The sequence below is a fragment of the Xiphophorus couchianus genome, chromosome 2, assembly GCF_001444195.1.
Source record: "Xiphophorus couchianus chromosome 2, X_couchianus-1.0, whole genome shotgun sequence".
In the NCBI taxonomy this organism is placed as follows: Eukaryota; Metazoa; Chordata; class Actinopteri; order Cyprinodontiformes; family Poeciliidae; genus Xiphophorus; species Xiphophorus couchianus.
Genome location: NC_040229.1, coordinates 12,923,206 through 12,942,213, shown reverse-complemented (window position 1 = coordinate 12,942,213; position 19,008 = coordinate 12,923,206). Strand labels below are relative to the sequence as shown.

Here is a 19,008-nt window from a genome sequence, read left to right as displayed (position 1 = left end):
GAGAGGTGAAGTTTCTCTAAGTTGAACAAACTGGTTTGAGTGAAAGAAGATCATAACAACAGCGGGCTGAAAAGCAAATAAAAACGGCATTGTTTTCATTTATCATACGATTTTTATGTAATACTTCAAAGCAGACACTTTACTAACTGTGACAAACTTACTGAAGCAGTTCTACACAAGAGCACCTGTGGATTTCTGCACAGAGAGCTCAGAATTAGCCTTGATCTTTCTCCTGTTTGCTTTTTCCATACTCTCTGTTGTAGGAGTTTCTATAGTGGATTTTGCTGCTGTGGTTCTCTCAAAACAAAAAAGCAAAACAAACTTAATCTGGCACTTTGATCTAACAGCGAAGAAATCAATACACCGGAATCAATACATGGAATTTGTTTAGCCTATTGCCTGTGACACGGTGGACAAGGAGGCATGGACAACATATACAAAGGTTTTAGTCTACAACACAAATAAATCAAGGCATTTCAAAGTAATTATTAATAACAAAAGAAAATAATACCTTTGTCCAATTTAATTCATTGCTGACTCACAACTTTGAAACAAGCTGTGTTAAATGCAGAGCACAGAATGATTTAGGAATGGATCATATACAACCCAAATAAAATTCTGCTGAGTGTCCAAAAGAACCATGGGTACTCACTTAAGAAACAATTAACCTTGAAATTATTGTAGTACAAATTTCCCCATAAAAAATCACACATTTTAAAATTTTTATGCTTTAGTTTAAATATTTACTACCAACTGAATAAAACAACTAAGTATTAATTGGTCTTTCACGGTCTTTTAGATTTAAGAATCCGCCTGCATTGCCAAATGAAAAGCAGTTAAAGCCTTTCTGTAATGACTGCCTGGATATAGTGTTGGTTTGTTAGCAGGTTCTGGTACTCTGTAACGACAGCCGGCGACTTACTGGCATGGGATGAGATAAGAGAGAACATTTGTTGCATGCTCAGGCCTATCATCTGTACCCCGCCTGATGAAGCAGACTGCTTAATGTAAATGTTTCATTCTCCTCTCGCTGATACATGAGCTCAGGTCTTTGTCACTGGGTTAGATTCGGATGACATGCCTTCCAGTCAGCCGCTTCCAGTCAGTTCAGTCTGAGGCATCTCATGGTAACACGACTCACAGTTGGTGTGCTGGGATCACTTCTGTGGGATTCCAGCAGACTTATGTCAATATGACTGGAAGCATGGCTTATTCCAGCAGGCAAATAAAACGTGCTACCAAAAACCTCAGTGCAACTCAAAACCACGTCCTTCAGGATGTCTGTAGAGCAGAGTTTGACTCAGCTGTGTCATCAGCTCAGATTGTGAGATCTCCTATTTTCAGCATGAGTCAAACCTACACTACGCTCTGTAAGAATGCTGTTGTGACCATAAGACTCTAATTCAGAATAAACCAAAAAAGAGAGAAAATATACCAGTGAATATTTTTGTCAAAACCTTATTAAATAAATTAAAATATCTGTTATATTTATTTTGAGAGATGTGTGTCTTTAACGTTAGCTTGACATAATTATGAGGAAGAGGGAACGTTCTCTAGATGCTTTCTTTTTTTTTTTACAACAGTGCCATCTAGTGACCAAAGGCCGAATGTGTCACAACTTAGTAAATAACTTTTGTGTATTATTTAAATGAAATTTTAATAAATGAATTAAAAAAAATCTAAATCATATGTTCTTTTGACATATTCACCAAAAAGAGAAAATAACATAGATCATATCTTTGTAAATGACTTATAAAGATATTGGATAATGTAAATATTTCAGAACATTTTATTTAGAGTTAATGATTGTGTTATTTGCTCCCATGTGCTGAGTCCAGTGATTCATAGTCAGTCATACTTTCCTGGATGCTTTTGATGCTGTACACTCAGAGTGGTCAGAGGATCCGACAGCAGCGGCTGCGTGGCTCTAGAGGCAGAACTGACCATGTTAATCATGCATGCCAGCCTCTCTCTTTATCTGTGTGATCATTAGGTCTTACATCGGTGTGATGATCACTCACTGGAAATGAGCTCCTGCTGCAGGCTGCTTCCATTATTCATACCTACGAGAGCACAATCTGCCTACTTATTCTTGGAAATAAGACAAAATGGGAGTGGGCGAATGAAGGGGAGGGCGAGGAGTGTCTTCTGTTCTTTTGAACGCTGAGTGGTATTTCTGTGGTAGTGATCTCATTTCCCACTGCGCTTCATCTTCTATGATCTGCCTCACTGGTACCTGCACAATTAGACTCAAGGGAGGTGACAAGGATTGCTCATTACTGTATGGAGGATGACTACTGCTACCTTTCAGGACAAAATATGTGACTTGAGAGATGGGCCTTTAGTTAAAGCTGTAAATCTGTGGTGACAAGGACAACTATCAGTGCACCATATTCCCTGTATGTTTTCAGAGAAAAACATCCAGTTGGTAAATGAAGACATGACTGATGCCAGCTTTTGTTTGTAAGAGCACATATTTGGGTGCAAACAAAAAACAGTCAATTTTGTTTAAAATTGTCCCATACAAACATACTTGTTTAACCATGGTCTCTAAAATATTAAATATCCTGGAAACAGAGAGGCTGATCACTCATTCCCAAACATATTATGCAGAAATTACCACAACTGGTGAATTGTTGCCCTGGGTTACCTGTTGTTTACTTGTGGGTCTGAATATTTGGTTTGGTAGTTAAGTGACTGCTTATTCAGTGCATAAATTGCAGCTAAATTATAAATGTAAAGCTGCTGACAAACCAAAAGACGTGTTTTTACCAAGGTCTAAATGTGAACAAATCAAGCACATTTTGTGCATGAACAAACTCAGTCACATCTATGAAGCATCGATGTGTCTGTATTTATGTGTATTTATACATAAATACATATAGCTCCAAGAGATAAAATGTTATAATCCCCTGAACATCTGAAATTTGAAGTTGATTGACAAACATGGTTTAGAGATTGAATCAACAAATCTCAACCACATTAGGAAAAAAATCTTACAAGAGAAAAATATTTGAACACTATGACGTATGTTTCAGTTTCTTTTGCACACACAAGTCTTTTTTCTACTTTCAAAAATACAAAAACCTAGCAAGCCTTCACTGTAAGATGTTGTGGCCCTTTCAGTATTGTTCTGTCACTTTTAAAGGGTAACCTATTGGAGCCAACAAAATCGATTGCACTTCTCTGAATGTCAGAGGCCCTTTCCTACCTGAATCATAGATGCGCTTGGTGCTTTTTTCTCACTTGGAGCTCAGAATACTTCCAGAGCGCTGCTTTTAGTCATCCACACAAAACCAGACAACATTAACCAGTTTATTCAAACCAGATTGGGATTGAAGACCCCACAGTCAGAAGCGGCTCTGGATTATTGCTACTGTTTAATTATTTGTATAACCTGCTTTTCTGATAATTGAGCAGGGGGAATATTTTCAGTTCACACATTTCTTAATTAAAGGTGCTTGGTTCTCTGACAGATGAGACCATTATCTCTGTGGAGTGTGAATGAATCACTTGCAGCTCTTAATGACATAATGAGTCTATTCGTTGCTTTGCAGGAATGGGATTCTAGCATGTGGAGGTCTCATGAAAAATGTTTTGAGCAGAGATTCCACCGTTCTAACAATTCACAGAATTACAAAGGAAATCACTGAGGATTCTTCTGCTCACTGCTGCATCACATATTGTTGTGATTCATGGATTACAGTCTGACGGTGAACAAAATTGGCATTTAGGGTGGTTTATATAAAATTTTGTCATTATTGGTGTTATTGTAACATGGTACAAACTGGAGAAGCAGAGCATATAGACTGGAGTACTTGACCTGCACTTTACCGACAACTTTTAAAAAGTGAACAGCACAAAGTGGTGCAATTATTTCCAAAAATAGGTTCCATTCTATAGGACAAAAGCTGCACAACAGACCTCTCCATTAGTTATATTACTGGGTATGTGAAGGAGAGCGAACTTGCACATAACAGTGTCTGCACGTTTCTGCGATGCAGTGCCTTCAATAACTGTAGCACAGTGAGGCACCATCATGCTGGCTGTAATTCAAGCTAATGCCGTTCTCATTTTACTCTCAAAGTGAAGGCCAATTAGCAAAAAGCAGCTTGAATGAATGAGGCCCTATTTAATATTCCGTCTACCCTTTTGCACCTGGAACCTTGAACCAGTCCTCATATCTTTTTTCCCCCCTCTCCCACTCTCCTTTTGAACGCTTTTAACAAAAGGCTCTCACTTGCGCTGCTCCAGTAATGATCAGTCTTTGTAGTTCTGCCCGTAAAATGCGGCCTGGACAAAAGAAACTCAGACATCAATTGATTTTCTAAAGGGAAAATAACATGCTGCAGCTTTAAAACGGAAAGCAATACAATGTCTCATCCTGGCTGAGAATATTACATATTAAAATCTGGCGTTGTGCTGTTAAACACTTGTGGAAAAAACTGTGGAGCAAAGTAACTATGACTTGGGATTTTATAGCTGATTTTGTCTTTCAAATTTCACAAAGCACAACAGTAGGACAGAATAATATAAATATCTTTCAGTTATTGAAGTTTGTGGTTGTATTGTATGAAAATTTAAAAAAAGGTTCCTGTATACACTTTGCAGAATAAACAAGAAGATTAAAATTTACACTACATTTTGTATAACATCTAAAGCTGTGTAACTTCATATTTCCGGAGGGCATCACAAGATGTCTGTTGGCATTGCCCCTTTTTTGCCGCACAGTTAGAAAGGTGCCCTTTCTGTTGACGCAGTGCCTCCGGTCATTAATAAAAGACTTCAGTTTTTCCAGACAGTCCTTGCCCGCTGTGGTTGGCCATGGACACTATCAGGTCATCTATGCACGTGAGCCTGGACCATTAGCCCTGCCCTGGTTGATGGGATCTGGGACAGTGTCGCTGAAAACAATGCAGTCTGATTAATCAATCCAATCACCCCCTTCCAGTCTAGAAAAAGTGACATGTGACTATGTGGAGATCAAAAGGGATATGAGTGCCGTACTTTAAAAAAAATCTGCTTTGACACTTTGTAAATACACAATGTTTTTATGTTATTAAGCTGGGGTGAGAAAAAGCAGATGTAGCACAAAGTCCCAAGGTTGGCGGGTTCAGCTGAATTTCTATCTGTTTTTCAAGAGATTAGAAATGTGATTCAGATTTACAATCATTGCTATTTGTTATTTTTTATTGTCTTTGTAATCATTATTGCTAATATTTAGCTTTCCTTTCTTTACAGTCAGGTGCAGTCTGTAGTCTAGTTCAAGTCTGAAAACAAACACACACACACACACACCACTACTTCCCTTCAGATATTGTTATAAGATCAAGGTTTTTGGTGGAAGTTTCCCTAAAAAATAATCAGTGAACTGGATACTGTTTTATATGAAAATGTGTGCTTGTATAACATACAGAGCCTTGCAAAAGCATTAATATGCCTTAACTTTTTCACATTCTCGTGATACAACTTGTTTTAAATTTCTCCACAGCATTATCCCTGACATACCTGCGGTGTCCTTGGTCTTCGTCATGCTGGGTGGCCACTTCTGTTTTCCATAGCAAACCTCAGAAGTTGTCATGGAGCAGTTGTATTTATTACCTATTATATACTGATATTAAATTACACACCAGTTTATTTTCTAATCAGGTGATGTCTAACAGGCTTGATTTTACCTGATTGAATTTAAAAAAGATCCACATTTACATCATTTTTAAGATGTAAGTAGAGTTTTCTCAAATGAATTAAATATCTGAAAGAGGTTTAAAAGGCCATACTTCTTTTACATAGCCAAATGTAATTAAAAAATAATTAAATAGTGCATGGTTTATTATTATAGTTTAGTAGTAGCTCTGTAATTTAAAACATGAAATAACTTTTATGATATTGCTCCCGTCCAAGCATAAAAGACATACTTAGAAACATGTTTCATCTGTGTTTTATCAAATAGTATTGGAGAAATGCATTCTTATGTATATTGCTAAAAGTGGGTAGATATCACATCAATTAGACAATTCAACTTGATTTAGGATGCTCTAACCGTAGGTGTTGTTCTCGTCAATCAAATGTAAATAAGTCGTTTACCTGATATGTAATGTGCTACTAGCTATATTAAACTTTCTCACTTTGAGCAACCAATTTCTTTGTAAAGTTGAGGTAAGGAGCAATATTCCATATGATGTTAAACACTCAGCTTTGGATTTTGTTATGTGGGTTTCTTTCTTTCTCAGTAAAAGTGTTATCATCAAACATTATGTTGTTCAACTTTTATTGCAGAATTTCAGTGAAACTATTTTCTTTTTTATTTTAAAATTAGTTGTTTAGTAATCCATAATGTAAGTTATGTTTTCCAACCCACTCTTTGGTATCTTCCCTGTTAAGAGATTATTCACATTAAACCAGTTTCAGCTGGATGAAACCCACAACTCAACCCTGTTGGGTTGAACCAACCCACTGGGTCCATCCATAAGCCCAGAACTGAGTAAGTAGAATTTGGGTAATTTAGGCCAAAGCAGGAGACTTTGTTTTAAAATTTGAGACAAGTATTTAAGGACAACAGAACAAAAAATTAATAAATAAATAAAAAAGTGAAAAATTGTAAAGCTTCTTTAAATAAATCAAACAGTAAAAATCCAACAATGTATTCACAAGGGAAAAAATATAATTAATCTCAAGCAGTTTGCATCAAACAAATATAACCACATTTATTTAGAAAGTATAAAATTTCACACTATAAAGGCCACTTTTCAGGGTAAATCGACAACCTTCGCAGTAAGATTTACACAGACACATCCTTTGTCCCTCTCAGGTGGTCTAACACACCATCTAGTTCTGTGGCAAAACAAAATGATAGTTGTTCTACTCCACCACAGCTAGTAGTTGGCAATAATTTACTCATACAGGAAAATGGCAGGAGAGTGACAATTCCTGACTCCATACATCCCACAGAGGTGCAGGTAATATAAACGCTTCTCTTTTTTTTCTTTTTTAATCAAACCAGCTCACAGGCACAGCTTGACTTTGCAGGCACTGTTTGCCTTCTTCTGGGAGACTCAGAAAAAACAACTCTTCAGTTGACATTCTTTACAATGGCACCAGTCAGGCCACAGGGAGAGAAAGAGCGAGAGAGCGCATCCTCTGTTTGTACTGCACGGTCTCGCAGTTGGAGGCCGTTTGGCTCACCGCAGATCTGATCGGGGGTCCAGACTCTGAGCAAAGTGGTCACATCCCAACTCACTAACCGTGACGTGGTGCTCGATGAGGTAGAACAGTTGTACCAAAAAGGATTTATCGATGAAGAGTAGAAATGAGTAACAGTCACATCAATAAACCTAAGAGTGGAGTCACTGGGAAAGGAGGCGGGGGGGCTAAGAGGGGTCTCTACCATCACATTTCAGCCACATTTTCAGCACAACAATATGTAGACCATGTATGAATATCTGAAAATCCTTCCTACCAGCTAAAACGTATCTTCCCTTCCAAGCAAAACAGCAGATTGGTGTAAACCTGTATCAGTGAACCCGGGAGCCGTCGGGAAGACTCCAGTTCTGACAATACTTGCTTCGGTTATCAGCGCACTTGTCGACTAGCCTTTGGACGCTCACACACACACACGCAACTCGAGAATGCAAACTAGAGAAACGAGGATAAGTCAACAGAAAACGGGAAATGAAGGCGGATGCTCGTCATGTCAGAGACAGCAGCGTGTTCGTCGACACCCGCTCCGTGCTGAAGAGGAATCTGCGACGTCCCTTTTTTTGTTTTTTGAACGCGATCCTGAAGGCTGGAATGAGCGAAGCTGGCTGACTGGCTCTGAGCAGGATGGGGCAAGGTGAGGTTGGGTCGAATGCCACTTTATGGCCGGACACCCCAGCCCCCCTTATGTTTGGACTAGGACCAGCTGCTGCCCATCAAACCCCCAGTCTCATTGCGTGTGATGATGCTGTCTGTGGATCTAAGGAGCCGTTCCAGGCAGGGCGCGTTGATTTTGCCTGGCGGCGGGCCTTGGGGCACAGAGTCTGTCTTAGCGTGGTCGTCTGTGCTGGAGGAAACAGCACTGTCTTGCGTAAGGTCTTTATCTCTGGGCAACAGCGGGTGCCTGGGACCAGCCTGGGCCTCCTCGGCTGTGGGGGAGCAGATAGGCGACGTGTGGAGCCACTTCAGGTTGTTGGCGGAGTAGGCTTCGGGCGGAGTCAGGTCCGTGACCCTCAGAGCTTTGGTGCCGGTTGGAGGATCGACGCGAAAGACGGAGCTCCCGGCTGCAGGCGTCGTCATTGGAGATAACTGTAAGGGAACATGGAGACCTTCAGTTCTTCAACATAATCAGAGACCATTCAAATTATTACAAATGTCTTTTAATAGTTTATATTATCATTTTGTTTGCTTTAATTTAAAAAAAGGGAGATTAACATTGTAAGTAAAATTTTTCTACAAATTGTTACTTTATAGCTCCAAATGTAAGATGTGTAAAAACTCCAACAAAAAGTAATTTTTCATATAAACTATAATTATTGCTGCAACTGTACAGATGGATAAAATAAGGCAAGTAGCTGCTTGTATTTGACATGTCATGACTTATTAAGACTGGCACACGTTTTCCTTTTTGATATAATAGTTCTCTTCTATTTTCCATTTTGCAGTACAGCTGAAGGAAAGCTATCCCATAATTTTTTACACCCCAGCAAAAAAAGTGTCTTGGATTAATAACTCTGTGATCAACTTCAATTAAAGTATATATGTTTGTTTTCTTGATGTGCACTTTATTTGTGTATGTATACATGGGATGAAATTTATATATATATATATATATATATATATATATATATATATATATATATTTTTTTTTTTTTTTCCAAATAAATTTATTAATTTTAATAGGCTGCATTTTTCAGACTATATATAACATCATGTCATTGCAGTGAATATTCTATTATTTAAGAGTAATAACTCTTAAATTTATATATATTTAAAGCCATTACATGACTTTACCAGCTGTGCCAATAAATCTGGCAGGCGGTCTAACTGGAAACACAAATGAACTGACACGACTGCTCAAGAAACTTGTTTTCTACAAGTTAGTTGGCATCGGCGGTTGACATTTTGGATCAGGTAAGTCTAATCCTCTGTCTGACAATAGACATGAGCCAACACAGTGGCTGAGAATGAGATTTAAGCTCTTTTTGCAAACAGGTAACATAGGGAAGGTTTTGTCTGTTTCTGCAGATGACACTCAGACTGCATGTGAGATGCAGCGGTCAGTAATTATATGTTGCTGTAAAAGAGAGGTTTGCCCACACATGGGAAAAATTAGGAATAAATGGTTTTCAGATCGCAAATAAATTAAAAAGAAATATGACAGGGAATGTTTCTTTCTTAACATTTGAAAGTTATAGCAGCAAAATATATTATTTTGTATCTATGTACTGAAAAACAACATATGAGTTTATTTTTCTAGGTAGGTAAGTATTTCAAGGAATTATGGAGATAGATAAACATAACATTCTCAAATCTCATGTGTAATCCAATCTAGCTGTTTGTTAATTTCTGAAGGTTTTCTATTATACAACATTTCCTCTGACTGTGGGTTTGATTCCTGTTTAGGCCAGTTAGCTCTTATGAAATAGGACACAATACAATCTGAGATCAAAGAAAAAAACTCTAATTGGTCTCCTGTTGGAAACATGTAAATTATGGATAATTAGAAGATAAAAGATGATCAGATGATTACAGTCTTGTTCAGTCTTATCATTTGTGGGACGGTTTGATATTAATAGCAACACCTTAAGGGAAGGAATGATCAGGAAAGGGGCTAACACATTTATCACTGGGGCTTTTGGTAATAATATTATCTCGGCCAGCCTGTGGTGATAAATGACAGTGGATTTAAATTAATGCAGGACATTTTGCAACGTGACTATAAACATCCGTGGCTCGTGCTGCTTTGACCTTGTAAACAGGTCATTACCTATAATTGTGTAAATTTTAAAAATCACCCATTTAGACATGAGTCATTCAACTTTCCACATCATAATTACATGCTTCATGGTTTTTCTTTTGAAGGTATGATTAGCACATTAAAATCTAAATTTATTGCCTGATGAAAAAGAAAAACAAAAGAAAGGAAGTGTGCATAGCAGCACTGAGATCAGGATCCACATGCACCAGATCAGTACTGCATTATTGTGACTGTACTGTACATTTGCTGGAAGGTGAATCTCTGTTCCAGTCTCAAAGTCTTTTACAGAATAGATTCTCTTCTTTTTTTTTCAACATAGTTACTGAAACAACAACGCTGACAGCTTGTGAAGTGAACTTATAATGACATTTCATCTTTACAATGACAAGAAAAACCTGCAACTTGATACCTCCTTTTTTTGGGAGGATTAGATTAATGTCACAACACAACACTTAAATGCTAAGGATTCTTCCAGGTATATTCAGACCTTCCTAAACCCGAGAGGGACACTCCTCCGGTTTTATCTTTGTTCTTGTATCATTGTTCTAAGTGAACCTGAGACTCAGTAAAAAAAGAAAATAGCTTTAAATCCTTCTTTTCTTGTCACAGAGCTGTGATTAAATAACAATGGGTATTTTTGTTTCCCCCGTCGCAACGCTGTCACTCTTGGCAGAGGCTCATGTCGTCTTGAGGAGCTCTTACACAACAGGGTTGCTTTTTTTTTTTAAACCTTTACCTTAAGTCTTTTACTGGGCACAAGTCCCTCTGTCTGCGTGGCGGCGAGTTGTTCTTGGAGTTTCACATGAGGGAACCAGCTCTTTAGCATCGCCTCCATTTTCAGAATGATATCGACATATTTCTCTCTGGGAAAAACGGAAGAGAACGGAACCAGAGGTGGAGGAGAGAAAACAGAGAAAGAGACAGTGTTTACTTTTGCTATCGTGCATGAATCTTGATCTACAAACAATCTCACCAACTGCTTCGGAGAACTGTTATCTCCTGATCAGACGTACCTAGGAAATATGCAGCCTTGAAAAGCAAACATGTGTGTGTGGGTGTGCGGGTGTGTGTGTGTGGGGAGAAACAGTCTTGAGTACATTTCTCACATGTTTAGAGCTCACACGTGGCTTGACGTGTAATAGCTCTGCTTGTGTCTAAATATAAACACCAAAGCCACAACGGTGTCCAACAGCGTCATTGTGGAAATAAACTAGATGATGTCGTGGGAGGAGGAAGGAGGGGAGCGTGCTCAGAAGAGTCCTGACAAAACCAGATGGTAGGCAGGGGATTAACTGCCGTCACACGATCGGGACCTTCTTGTTATATTCATTTTCGAAACATGTAAAATTTATGTGGAAGATTATCCGCTAGCTAAACAAAAAAAAAAGTCACTTTGATCCTATCTGCTTTTGTGGAGCTGGAGGGGCCGCCAGCTGGTAGCACAGAGCAGAAAGCAGGGGCGGACAAACTGAAGGAAAGTGGGAGGGGCTAAGCCCACCTTCCAGGCTGAGCCCTGGCTGTCTGTGGGAGGCGGCCACACCCACCCTTTGTCTCAAATATGAAGGCAGCAGCTGCTGGGAGGTCTCTTCGATTAGTCTGTGCCAGACTCAGCAGCATACCTTGATGCATCCAATAGAAACCGTGCTTAAATATCAAGGCTGCATTTATTATTAATCCGCTTTTGTTTTCAGTGAAATGCCGGAAAAAAATAGGTCGCTTTTAAAACCGAGAGCCCAAAAATAAAACAATTAGATTTTTATTTTTACCATCATAATTCAACAAAGCTTCAGTTTCATTAGATGAAAGATGATCATATTACAAGGACTCAGACTTTCTCCTTTCTACAGAGGAGATGGGGGTAATATCATACTCCATTACACTGTATGGTCGGTGGAGAGCTAATCAAGCAGACACAAGCGTCCCTCTCCCACCGAGGAGCATGATACATTTTTAACGAGATGGCCGGCTAAAGAGCGACTCAGCCGTCTCTGCAGTAAATTTATCCTGAATGCGTGTGGGGGTAGCAGCGACCTGCTGCGAGCCATGTGTCACAGACATAATGGAGACCACTTAGAAAGCAAACAGTATTTCCGTGCAGCCGGATGTGCTTCACTTCAGATCCCCGACCAGATTTAAGCTACAGCGGAAAAACACATTTAGTCAGTGCAGGTTTCCAGGCTGCAGCGTGTTAAAAAAAAGGATAAAATGCAGGAGGGTACATACAGTGCTCTGTAAAAGTATTCGTACAGCCAAGAGCTTTTAAAATTACGACATGCTGAAAGCAACAAACTCCATTGTGTTACATTAGTTTTTTTTTGATTAGATAAAGAAAAGCTTTGTTGTAAAGTGGTGCAAGAGTTATGGGTTTATTTATTTATTTATTTATAAATCTGTTACAGAGTATTTCTACAGATATCACAGTTGCAAATAATTTGGGCTATGTCTCTAACCGCTCTGAACATCTAGAAAGAGAAAAGTTGACAAATTCCTGTGTCACAAAATACTGCAGCTCAGTTTCAGTTGGTTTGGTTAGCTTCTGTAAAAAAGAACTTTGAATTCAGAATTTGAATTTGGACTTAGGTCTGGACTTTTGACTGGGCGATTTGAAAACAATCCATCGTAGCTCTGGCTGTATGTTTAGGGTTGCTGTCCTGCTGTAAGGGAAATCTCTGCCCAAGTCTTAAGTCTTTGAGAGTTTTTCTAAAAGGTTTTCATCCAGATTTTCAATGTCTTTAGCTCCATCCATCTTCCCATCACCTCTGGCCAGCTTTTCAGCCGCCAGCTGATGATAGCCATCTCCACAGCATGTTTGATGGTGTGTTCAGGGTGTTATGCGGCACAAGTTTAACACTATACACTGTGTCTTTGATCTCATCTGAGTAGAAGCTAGTGGCAAAGATTAAACAAGCCATTCTTTTAGACATTTTTAAAAGAATGGCTAGCCTTTCTTTTAAAAATATCTAACCTTGCCACTCTCCCATCAAGGCCAGATTTGTGGATTGTACAACTAATATTATCCAACACCACATGCCAACTAAGCTGTGGATCTTTGGGGACCTGGGGGGTGAGTTACATTAAGCAAAAGATTTATCGTTTATAATGATGGGTATCAGAGTAAAGGAGGTTGAATATCACCAGTTGGTTTCAGGGGTTGCTTTTACAACCCCTAAAAACTACACTTTTTCTTCTACTTCACAACTAAGTGTTCTGTTGTGTTGATCTAGAACACAAAAACAAAATACACTGAAGTTTGTGGCTGTAATGTGACAAAATCTGAAGCAGTCAAGAGGTTTCCATACTTTTCAAGGCACTTTATACAACATTTAGAGGAAAACAAATATAGAGGTATGTAGGTCAAGCTCACCCCATGAAGGGGTTCTGCAGAACACCCATGATCCTTTGAATCCTGTCCATAGCCACACTCTCCTGGAAACTGCTGAGCCCTGGAAAAGAAAGAAAAGCTGCAGCGTGAAGCACATCAACAGCAGGCCCCGAGTCTGTGCAGCAGATGGGCTCTGTGAAATGTTTGTACAAGGGAACAGCCTCCCCTGCTTCTGTGAGCAGCAAGCAGTGGGTCACATAAGGTTCGGGTCTGACCAAGATCCCAAAATCTAAGCTTGTCTGGACACAGCCATTATCTGCAGTAAAGCACATGTAATGCTGCTCGGACCAAAACACAAACAGCAGCTGCTTCTCTGGTAAAGCTATGGTACAGTATGTTCCCACTCACTTCTGCCAAGTTTGCAAAGAAGTGTAGAAAGTTTCTTACTGTTGGTAGGCTAAATAATATCACTGAGTGCTTTCTTTATCTGTTGAAATAGCATAGTCCCTAAGCGAGCCTTCACCCGAAATGATCTTTGTTACATAACACACGGAGATGGGTTCATGAATATTTGTGGTTATTGGATAGTCCAGCAACAATACATGTTTCAGACATCACACTCTCAAATGTCAGGGACACGTTTTTTCCACAAAGGTCTGCGTGTTGTCTGTTCCCTCCATTGTTTTTCTGGGAGAAATGTTGACAGACTCAAATGCTCCTTTTCACCAGCAGTCAGTTAGATTCCACACAAACAAACCCTGCTTCAATTTACTGCTGAGACCACAGAAAACGCAGGTTTTTGAGATGTGGAATGCTGCAATTATAGATGTACCAACCACGTGGCCGGTTTTTCCTTTATCAGCACTGATTGGTGACTGGTAGGTCAAATACTAAAAAATTACTTTTTTTCATTATAAAGTCATAAAAGCATACAAAAGTCATACCAATGTGTTATCAAATATACATACATACATATATATATATATATATATATATATATATATATATAAGTTAGTCACTAATAATTGCCTCATTTTACTGTATTCAAAAATGTTTAAATTTTCTCTTTCATGTGTCACTGTTCTCAGAATAAAACAACAAAAATAACAGGACCGGTCATAGTCAGCTTAAACCAGGAAAAACCTGATTGGTGCATCTCTAGTCACAACATCAGAGGTCATCTTATTCAAGTTAATTACGGAAACTTGTTGAGGACAAACGTGTAGGCTGACTTACTTTCTTTGTATCTCCCTGAACGAAGGCCATTCAAGATTGATGACAGCGGATGGATGTAGCATTGTAGCTCCATGCACTGGAAATGATAACAGATTGATTTACAGTCAAGTGATTAAAGATGAGCTAAAACATCTGAAATACATATTGAGTAGCACAAATCAAATAACTCACTCGCTGTGCTTGCTTTCTTATCAAATGACACAGTTCTCTGAGACCAAAACGACAAACACTCCTTATGCAGTTACAGAGGAGGGACAACCTTACTGGAAATGTCAGTAAAAGCAGCAGTGGGAGGTGTGTGTTGGTGTGGGGGTGGATCTGGGTGAAAGGGCATGTCCTAGTTTTGTTGACTCTGTCAACCACCTCCAGTGAGAAATAAAACACAACAGTCGCAGGGGTGCTCACCTTGTTGATAAAAACTTGATCTTTCTCCAATGCGTTGGATATTAGCTGCCGTTCCTTGCACTGCTCTCCTGTGGAGCTATGAGGTCTTTTCACCGGTTGAGTGTTCTTGCCGTTCGCCTTTTCTCCGCGCTGTGATTTACACAGTCCATTGCTGGAGTCTCTGTCCAATCTCGCGGTGCCGCCAGGAGATCCCCTGCTACCAGAGACCTCGCACCAGTTGTCCTCGCTCGGCTCGCTGCTGCTCTCAGACAGAGGAGCCTCTCTCTGGCTGCGCTTTGCGGTGCAGTCCGGCTCTTGCTCGCTCTCATTTTCTTCTGTGTCGCTGGCCAGCCAGTCGATGGAGTTGTCCGAATCTGTAGCAGACATCCTCAGCTGCAGGCTCTAACCAGCACTGACCATCACTGACCTGGGGTCAGACAGAGATTCATGAAGGAAAACAAACACGTTAAGGACAGCCATGGGTGGAGATGAGACACATGACCAAAATATCAATAAACCAAGGCTGGAGTCAAAATAACTACTGGAGCGTCCTTGTCTGAGCACCGAGGATTTGGTGGAATAATAACAGTAATAAACAGTCTTCCAAAAACACAGCATCTCCAAGTAAGTAGACATGAGTAAGGACAAAGCGGCGCCAGAGCAGACGGTGGCAGTGAGACCACAATGACCTGTTTGTTTTGCAGATGCAACACCTGAGCTGGTAAACACAGACCAAAGCACCATCAAACACGAAAACATCCCTCCAGGCCTCAGATCTACACGTGTCCAAACTCTTGTCACTGTAAACCATGACAAAGGAAGTTTTCACACATGCCATGCTGTACACAGATTAGTCATGGGCCCGGTACCAGTTTCGTGAAATTGTTCCTAAGGCTGAAAATCTTTTTTTATGCACTCCCTGAGAAAGCAAGACTGATCTGTTGCATAGATAATCAAGTTATTTACCCACATTTCCAACCAGTTAGCTCAAAAAAGGTTTAAAGGCTAACACCTTTCCCTCTCTGTTTGGTAATACTTCAGGTCTCAAAAACGCATAAGGTCATTGTGTTAAAAATGAAGAAGCGTCCCTCAATCTCTCTTATAGAGATGAAGCTGTTTTAAAAAGTTGGCAGTTTGTAAAGCAGCAGACTGCAGGCAAGACAGACAGGCCAACTAATAACCTGCTAATATTAGCATGTTATACCTGTGTTTCTCTAGACAGAGGCAAGTAGCATAAAGGTATAACAATCAGAGCAATAAACTTATTCATTTTTGCTATACTAAAATTAAAAATATACTGCTGCCTTTCAATTTCCTTTAAATAAGATTGATTATATAACATTATAACTTTTTTGTGTAATTATCATCATAATTTTATGATATTGTGTAAAATCTGATTCTGGCCCCCAACAGTTGCTACATTCATCCATGGACATTGTCAGCTTCCTTCAAAAAGGGGACCAGGGCCGGGACCAGGGCCGGGACCGGAGCATCGACGTCTTGAAGAAGTAATAAAAGACGTAGTAAAACATCAGCTCTCTGCTGGTTTGCTATTGAGGAATGTCTCGTGGACAAAAAACTCAAAACGCTTCTCGCGGACGCCTAATTGCTTGCAGGGGCTTCTGTGCGTTTCCTTGGCGATAAAAGGAAGTGAGAACAGCACAGGGTTATCTTTAGTGGTTGGATTGTTAACGCCTGGCATGTCTCGGGTTTCCTGTGAAATTTGAGGGTTAGAAGGAGCAATGGCTTACTCTTTCTTTGTTTTAGGATTCTGGTCTTATAGTCAAAGAGCGAGGGTGGAGGTTCACTCATTCACACAACCCGACACAGGCCTAAAATAAAAATGCTGCATGCATTTGTTTCACGGATTGAAATAGGAGCATCAAAGATCACAGAAACCAGACTGTAGTTATAAAATTATAATAGCAAGTAATTTACATATAATAACCCATAAGGCAGTTCAAACAGATTAGTATCTTATTAGTATCTAACCTTTATACAGTCCACTATAAAAATCTTCTGTTTAACAACATGGGCTGACTAAGAGATCCCATACTTTCTGCGATATAAAGTCTCATCAGGCAATTACACTTTACTTTTATAAAACAAATGACTTGAGCATTTGATACATCAAAAAAAAAAAAAAACTAGCATCACGCTGGACTTGTTCAACCACAGACTTGATTTACTTATGTAATGAAACAAATATCGATTAACCCTGGGCCTTTGAAAACACTTCAACACATACCAGGTTTGTAATTCTTTCATTTTGATTAAGAAACGATAGAATGTATAATTTGTCAAAGATGTAAAATATCAGACGGCCATTATGGTGCACACCTGGGCAGGTAGGGGCCCCTACATGTACAGACGGCGCTCATCAGTTGCCGACATACAGTCGCATTATGTAAGAATATTACCGAGAGGAGGTAAAACATTGTAATCATTCTGATAAAGTGAATGATCAGGGCTGTCCGCCTATCAGAGCAGGATTCACAATAGACTTCCTCATCGGTCATAGTAAATTTGGCAGCACCCTGTTAGATTACATAAAGGCATAATCAGAAAAGAGCATTAGAAATCAATCTATTAACAAAAATCCACTTTCAGCTCAAATGAGTATATCTCTTTTTTTTTTCTTGTGATTATATCTGTTAAATTCCTCCATTAGATTTTTTTTTTTTTTTAAATAGGTAACAGGAGCGTTTCGCCGGCTCACACGGAGATAATCTGACCGGTGAGGCGTGAGATGTGGAGGTCTGCCTACCTTCCCGGGATGCGGCGGCCGGTCGTGTCCTCTCCTCCTTTGTTCAGCTGTGAATCCGGCAGGAGCGTCTGGCAGAGAGAAGCAGCTGATGTGAGGGACGTGTGCGGCGTGTGAGCGGTGAGGTAGCAGCCACAGCCAGTGATCAACCCCGTGTTGCTTCTCCCGAAGCAACGTGTCTGAGAGGGCGGGACCGGAGCGCTGCGGCTCTCCCATTCGCTGCTGCGCCTGGCTCCTGCCGACGAATCGCCTCGTCCATTCGGTGCAGCCGCGGAGCAATAGGCGAGGCCAGTTTACATATGCAAATTGCATGGAAATGACACAAACACGTGGACACGCGGATCGGTTTCCATTTCAGCAGCTGGGCGAAAAGTCAAGCCGGCGCTGGCCTCTGGTCACTACACGCTGCACAGGCATTCGGCGTCATGATCATCTGGATGATGATGATGATGATAATGATGATGCATGGCTCGAAGCATGTCGGTAAGTTGAGGGGACATGGCTCTGAAAAGCCGGCGGTTTCAGGAAGCAGCTGCGGCGGGAGGATAATGGACTGAGCAAATCTTTTCCCCACATCTTAGAAATTTGTTCTCATGGTGTAAAAAACTTATTTACATAAGTGAATGGCTTTTTAAACTCAACTAGACATGTCGCCAATCCATTACCAGGGCAGCACAAAAGTTGCACACCGCAAGCAAACATGCACTTCCCAAAACCATACCTATGGGCGATTTAGTTAACCTAAGAGTTATATTTCTGGGCAGTGGGTGGAAGCCAGAGTACCCAGAGAGAACCCACCCACACACAGGAAGATACAGCCTCCATGCAGAGGGACCAATATTCAAACCCAGGCCCTCCTTGCTGCAAGGTTCTCTTCCAAAATAAAAATAATAATAGCAAGATCCCTTAAAGTGGGAAAGTTAGTTACGTCTCACCAACCTAAACTTTTAAATCAAGTTGGATATCTTCCATATACTTATGGAAGATGTCCATAAGTCCATAAGCTGCTGGAAATTCAGCTGGATTTCCGAGTTGAAACAGAAACATGGTTAAGTTGGTTTTGAAGTTATTCCCTGATGTATTATCAGATTTTATAGAATAATAAAAAGTAGTCTTAACTATTACTCCTTGTTCACTTTCATCCATTGTGGTCTGTACATTTCTCCTCTGTTAAGAAGATGAAGCAGAAGTGCTTGAACAATTTAGCTGTTAATTATTAGCTTTATTTTGTTTGCATTTACCTCACCATACCTGCATTGAATGTCTTGGTGTCTTTATTTTGTATATTGGTCCCAATATACAAAAAAGCTAAAAGCTAGTCCAAGAAAGGCCAAGACCAAATCCGAC

At 39.9% G+C, this 19,008-nt stretch overlaps 1 protein-coding gene across 1 annotated transcript; it reads right to left on the bottom strand.

Annotated features, from left to right (window-relative positions):
• Positions 1 to 6,678: 6,678 nt before the first annotated feature.
• Positions 6,679 to 17,846, bottom strand: ciartb (circadian associated repressor of transcription b). Its single transcript, XM_028041455.1, has 6 exons — positions 17,665 to 17,846; positions 14,919 to 15,324; positions 14,514 to 14,589; positions 13,320 to 13,398; positions 10,692 to 10,818; positions 6,679 to 8,283 (listed from the first exon to the last, which is right to left on the bottom strand). The coding sequence occupies exons 2-6, from the start codon at positions 15,282 to 15,284 to the stop codon at positions 7,891 to 7,893; spliced, it is 1,041 nt and encodes a 346-aa protein (XP_027897256.1). The 5' UTR covers positions 15,285 to 15,324; positions 17,665 to 17,846; the 3' UTR covers positions 6,679 to 7,890.
• Positions 17,847 to 19,008: the final 1,162 nt, after the last annotated feature.

What these genes read in the sequence shown, in the direction of transcription:
- ciartb (XM_028041455.1), bottom strand. Translation starts at nt 15,284, where the DNA reads ATGTCTGCTACAGATTCGGACAACTCCATCGACTGGCTGGCCAGCGAC. An exon ending in TTCAGGGAGATACAAAGAAA is followed by an intron (nt 13,399 to 14,513) that starts GTAAGTCAGCCT and finishes TTTCTTTTCCAG; the next exon opens with GGCTCAGCAGTTTCCAGGAG. An exon ending in CTGCAGAACCCCTTCATGGG is followed by an intron (nt 10,819 to 13,319) that starts GTGAGCTTGACC and finishes CGTTTTTCCCAG; the next exon opens with AGAGAAATATGTCGATATCA.